The following is a 6,000-nucleotide window of genomic DNA, read 5'->3' as shown; positions in this document are numbered from 1 at the left end:
GTCTCAGTCAGGTTTGCCACTTGTTTGGGTCCCTTTGAAACATTTCTGTTGTCGTCTGTGCTTGCAGCGTGTTTCTGTGTTTGGTCTTGGTTAAGTTGCTGGTGTTTTCACGTTGAGCTCTCTCAGCCACCGTAGGATATACTGAAGATGCAACTGGAAACTGGAAACCAATCAGAAGTCTGGACATACTGCTTATACTTTATTATGAATATGGACATTTTTTACTTTCTTATGATCATAACTTGGTTTTGATCAACAAGCATGATGCTTTTAAACAGTATTTTCTCTAATCAATTTCGATTATGATATATTATTGTCAGCATGTCATGTGGGGCTCTGTAGTACGGAAAATTGCAAGTACAATTTAAATTTCTATACAAAATGTAGTTTTTAATTAATTTTAACATAATGTCTGTAATTAATGAGCTCATAAGAAACAAATTCAGTCATGCATTTTGTGTTCTCAAAACATGAACTCTTTCCCTGCCATTTGATGGAATTTTATGTTATACGGTAGGGGGCGCTGTTATGCATCTTCTAAAAGACTACAGAATCTGGATCAAAACAAGCGAAAAAGAAGCAGAAACAAGTGATAGAAGCACATAGTCTCTGATAAAAGCGCAATTTTCTCAGCTTTTTGTTCAAAATGTTGCTTTTTTTAATGAAACACACATTCAAAAGAATGCATGAAGATAGAATAAAACGTTTTTGTTTGTTTGTTTAAAAGCAGAGGCTGTGTTCTTTATTTTAATATATATTGTATGTTCAGATATTCATACAACAAAATATTCTGGGGGCCATGAAAGTTTTGTGAAAAAATGATCAAAAATGCTGATGCTGGCTGGCAACTTTTTTTTAAAAAACTGGCGGGAAAGAGTTAAAAAATGCTAATGTAAGATAAATTGTTAAAAGAAACTGTAATGTCTAAACGAACATAAAATCCAATTTTGATTCTCAAGTTATGCATATTCTTCTTGACAGAAAATAAGGTAATGGGGAGATTAACGTTTCATTTTTTATTTTACATCGTTGCAACAGCAGAGGGGAGTATGAACAAAACTGCCAAATGTTGAATCACTCGTCCTCCCGCTCTGCTGTAGAGATACAAGTCGAGCAGATTCAAATCATACATTCAGCCATACTTTAAAACATGGGACAAGACGGAAAATGGGATGGAATTAAAAATTCATTCATTCACCCATTATAGTGAGTTTCCAATAAACACAGATGTTGCTGTATTGTCACACAGGAGATCTGAGAACACACACACACACACACACACACACAATGTTAGGGCTCGTACACCAAAACAAATAAATGACAGAATAACTGGATGTTTAATGACAGCATTCTTGATGAAAAAACAAGCAATTTCATCCACCGAATATATTCTCAATCTAAATAAAAACCATTCAGAAGCGTTCTGGGATTAAGAAAGACTACAGCATGATATTTATTCTTTGTTTTTAAATCTCAGTATAAATACATAGCCGGTTATTTCAGATATCTGATTGCTTGCACTTGGTTAACTGTGGTTACAAACTCACATGCCCAGAGATATTCAGATGATATTTGATCAGGTCTGCAGTGAGATTTTAAGCGAGTCATCTGAGATGTTTTAATTATACAGCAGTCCATCGATGCAGTTGTACAGCAGATACAGGAGACAAAAGAGTATAAGTCCAGTATTTACAAATGTCTGTTGAGCTCAGCGTCCAAACCGACTCTTCTTTATGTTTAGTTCTGCTTCTACAATAACACCGCAACCAAAATGACACACACTCACACACACAAAACATCTATGTTTTCATACAGTTCACTCCGCAATTCAGAAGGAAACACTATCTTTGGTCACAAAATGAGAAAATAAATTCAGTCAGGAAAATAAGAAAGACATTCAGCCATGGAGCAGTTAAAATGTTTACATTATTTGCCATGAATGAGAAGATCGAGCAATAATAAATAATAAAGGATAAAATGGGATCCGGTGAAGAATTATTCTGCGTGTAGAAAGGCCTGCAGAAGTCTGTGGTAAAGCCCGCGGCGGTTTATTGTTTGTCCTGCTCTGGCGCGTCCGGGTCTTCGGTGGGTTCGGGCGTACAGTAGCGCTGAAGCAGCTGGTGCAGGTGTCGCTGCAGGTCGTCGGGTCGCAGGGTGTCCGGGGCGTCCTCCAGCCGTTCCAGGTGTGTTTGTTTGGTTTGGCCGTCCGTCACTACCGTTTGTTTCTGGGTGCGCGTCTTATGCATGCGGGTCCTGCAAATCAACATATCAGAGTCACGACACCTGTGAACATCGCTGAAATGGGATGATTAGATGATCACTTGTTAATCATTCCTTTAGTTACACTCTCCAGATATTAAACAGGCCAGATTATGCCCTTTTACAAACTCTTGATGTTGTTTTTTGCTTGAATGTTGATTATTTTCCTCATATTCTCCATTGTTCAGCTCCTCTCTTCCCAGTCTGTCAGTAATGCTCTGTTTAGTTCCTGTCTCTACACCTTAAAACATGCTGGGTTAAAAACAACCCAAGCTGGGTTGAAAATGGACAAACCCAACAATTTGGTTGTTTTAACCCAGTGGTTGGGTTAAATGTTTGACCAACGTGCTGGGTAGTTTTATTTAACTCAACTATTGTTTAAAAATGACTATATGTCTGGCTTAAAATGAACCCAAAATAGGTTGGAAATTAAAAATCAGACACATAACTACTAGAGGCAACAATAATAATCAAAAGGTGAACATTTATAAATAAGAAATTTAATGTTTATTAATTATTATTAATTAAACATATTAATAAATGTTAATTTCCAACATATTTTGGGTTCATTTTAAGCAAGCAGTAGCCTACAGTGATTTTTAAACAATAGTTGAGTTAAATAAAACTACCCAGCAGATTGGTCAAACATTTAACCCAACCGTTGGGTTAAAACAACCCAATCGCTGGGTTTGTCCATTTTCAACCCAACTTGGTTTGTTTTTAACCCAACATTTTTTTAGTGTATGAAGCCCCTCCTTCTGAAAAGCACAATGTGCTCTGATTGGTCGGCTGGAGTAGTGTGTTGTGATTGGTGTTTGGGAAATGTCCCGCCCCTCACCATAACCGCCAGTTTCAACACACTACTAACTAACTCAACCAGGCCCCGCCCCTTTATTCTGCGTATGAATTATTTAAATGAGGAATATTGTGAAGAAAACTCAAGACTACAGTGGAGGCGTTTCAGAAACACTGACACTGATATAGAGAAGAACTGGGACTTTGCAGAGCTCTTTCATGATCAAACAGCAACATTACACACTAAAGAGAGAGAAGTTAAAAAAAGCATAATAGGTGTTTTTTTAAAAGTATTGATTTGCAAATGACACGTCGGCTAAGAAATACTACACCGAATGCATTCTTGAAATGAAATTGCATTGAAAATCATGTTCTGGAGAGCTTGACAGTGTGTGAAAAGTGACCAATGCAGGAGGAGCTTGAGTGAGAACTGAATCATGTTAGTAAAATAACACACTGTAGTTTAGAGGGACACAGGGCAGGATGGTTTTTAACACAAACATGCTTCTATAATGCCATCTAGACTTGATTTTAGCATCAACTTTCAGAAAACGATGAAAACACAAGCAGCAGATAAAGTCCAGTCTGTGGTCTTAAGAAATGCATTATGTTGCAGCACTTGGTGGATTAGGTATTATTAACTGCTCTTTATTATCATCACACTTTTCTCCTAGTCAACTACATGTTAAACAGTCATGCCACCGTCCAGACCTTCTGACCACTGATCCATCCTCTTTCACCGTCTCTCTCTCAACTAAATGAGGCAGGTGCACTTTCCCAAAGCTTCCTACATAGCTCAAAGCCTGGACATACGAGAGAGACAGTACTGAGCTCAGGAGAGAGAGAGCAAATACGACATTTAACACCACTTACAGTTCAGTGGTGAACACTAGTGACGGGCGCTTTCCAAACAGCTTTGAAACCTTTGTGAATCATTTGTTTGAACCAGTGATTCAGAACACGAATCAAACTGCCAAAGTCACGTTATTTCAGTAAACGAGGCTTAGTTACGTCATGTCAATATTTCACCACAACGGGACGATGATTTTTGTGAACCCGTGAACCACTGTCTATGACTTTTACTTGATCTTAGATCAGTTTTATGCATTTGTAGACATTTAATGACACATTTGTATAATTAATAATTATTCTGATTAACTCTATATAAAACTAACCAAACAAGCTCTACAATTCAATAAAATAACATATTATAGAAACACTTTATATTTAACAGTATTAAATGATTTATTAATTGCATTTAATAGATGACACCTTCAATGAAACATCGCAGTTGGTTTGTAAAAGGTGTTTTTATGCATGAGTTTTCGCTGCATTTACACTGTTCTGACCAGCAGGGGTCACCAGCGTGTGGCGTTTCCAGCCATTTTGCAAAGCAATTGGTTCAATTGATTCAAAGTTTCAAAACGCTTCGTTTCTCCAATCACTAGTGAACACTCTGAACCTGAGCTAGTGGTAAAAATACATACATAATATTTACTATACTATTAACTCACAACAAAAACGTATTTGGATACCACCCATAAAATGTCAGAATGTCTTTGAGATAACCAAATATCTAGACCTTTTCAAAGTCGTCCTTGGCTGACGGGAGATCCGATGAGAGTGAAGGGTCTCCGATTAGTTTTTCCATCCGTTCACCTTGCACTACCATGGTTTTGACGACCTTGCTGACCTTTCGACCTTGGGCGGGCTCTTCTTCGAACTCAGAAGCTGTCGCACCAATGTAAGAAGAAGGTTCAGAGAAGGTCACCTGAAATGCACAGACATGAGAAGACAAACAATTAGCATTACCTTCATAGAGGAGGCTTATACTGTGTGGATTAATGACAGTGACATTTATGCATTGGCAGACTCTGTTATACAAAGCAACGTATTGTACAGTGCATTCAAGATATATTAGGATATATAGAAACACGTACATATGAAGAGGCATAATTAAGCATGAAAATGACCACCAAGAACGATAACTATATTAGCGTTCACACCAGTGGACATTATTGTTCTGTTTATTCTGCAGTTTTGTCGTCTGTCTCTTTAAATGCTCGAGCTGTTAAAGCATGATGGATTCTGATTGGCTGTCAATGTTTTTATCGTTCATCAGCTGGAAAAAAATGTTCTGAAAGTGATTCCAACAATATTGTGTCTCTGTGCCGTTATCGTTAAAGTTGTGATGTGGACGCTATCCTTTTATATTTAGAATGATTTTAGAAAGATATCTTTATCGCTATAGTTATAGTTATCGTCCTCGGTGTGAAAGGGCCTTAAAGGAAACATCTGTTTACTAAACAAATGAAGCCAGCTAACAGGATTCATATCCGTTAGGTTTCTCTACCAAATGACAAACTCATTGAAAATACAGGTATAGGTATCAGCAAGCACCAAAAATGAAAGTATCGGTATCATACTCGTTCTTGAACAAAGCAGTATCGGAACATCCCAAGAATATACAGAGTATAGGTTACCCACCTCGGTCTGATCTCCCCCGCTCTTCACCACTGTCCTCTTCACAACTTTAGAGAAACCGTCAGCCTCGTCCACAGCGACAGCTTCCTGCTGCGGTCCCTCCAACATCACTTCCTCTCGCTCTACTCCGTCTGCGGACACATACTTACGGATGACTTTCCTTGTTATCTGTGCGGAGAAAATGACACACGGTTGAAAATGATCATGGTTATCAAGTAAACTTTAAACATGAGAAGACCTCACAACCTTTAAAATAATAAAACATTCTTTTTATAAAAAAATAAAAAAATAAAAACTTGTGGTGTAATACTAATTTTCACTGAAAATTATTTGGTAATTCATATTTCTCTCAAATAACGTGAATTATTCTAAAGAGATCCTACAATTAACCAATTAAAAGGTTTCTACCGCAGCATTTTTACAGTATTTTACCAAATATAGGGCAAATAAAAAAGCTGAAAG

At 37.4% G+C, this 6,000-nt stretch overlaps 1 protein-coding gene across 18 annotated transcripts in view; it reads right to left on the bottom strand.

The window, feature by feature from the left end:
* Window positions 1–1,001: 1,001 nt before the first annotated feature.
* Window positions 1,002–6,000, bottom strand: part of ank2b (ankyrin 2b, neuronal) — a 112,067-nt gene continuing 107,068 nt past the window's right edge. For 17 of the 18 annotated variants that reach the window (XM_051901323.1, XM_051901318.1, XM_051901319.1 and 14 more), the window contains 4 exons: window positions 5,542–5,706; window positions 4,637–4,825; window positions 3,766–3,857; window positions 1,002–2,253 (listed from right to left, as the gene is read on the bottom strand). In XM_051901323.1, the coding sequence (XP_051757283.1) occupies window positions 2,049–2,253; window positions 3,766–3,857; window positions 4,637–4,825; window positions 5,542–5,706 (651 nt within the window). In that variant the 3' untranslated portion in view covers window positions 1,002–2,048. The remainder of the gene's footprint in view (window positions 2,254–3,765; window positions 3,858–4,636; window positions 4,826–5,541; window positions 5,707–6,000) is intronic. The other variant, XM_051901317.1, reaches the window with a different exon arrangement.

Source organism: Ctenopharyngodon idella, chromosome 7, assembly GCF_019924925.1.
Source record: "Ctenopharyngodon idella isolate HZGC_01 chromosome 7, HZGC01, whole genome shotgun sequence".
NCBI classification, from domain to species: domain Eukaryota; kingdom Metazoa; phylum Chordata; class Actinopteri; order Cypriniformes; family Xenocyprididae; genus Ctenopharyngodon; species Ctenopharyngodon idella.
The sequence above is the reverse complement of the archived record's forward strand: the minus strand, read 5'-3'. Positions and strand labels throughout refer to the sequence as shown.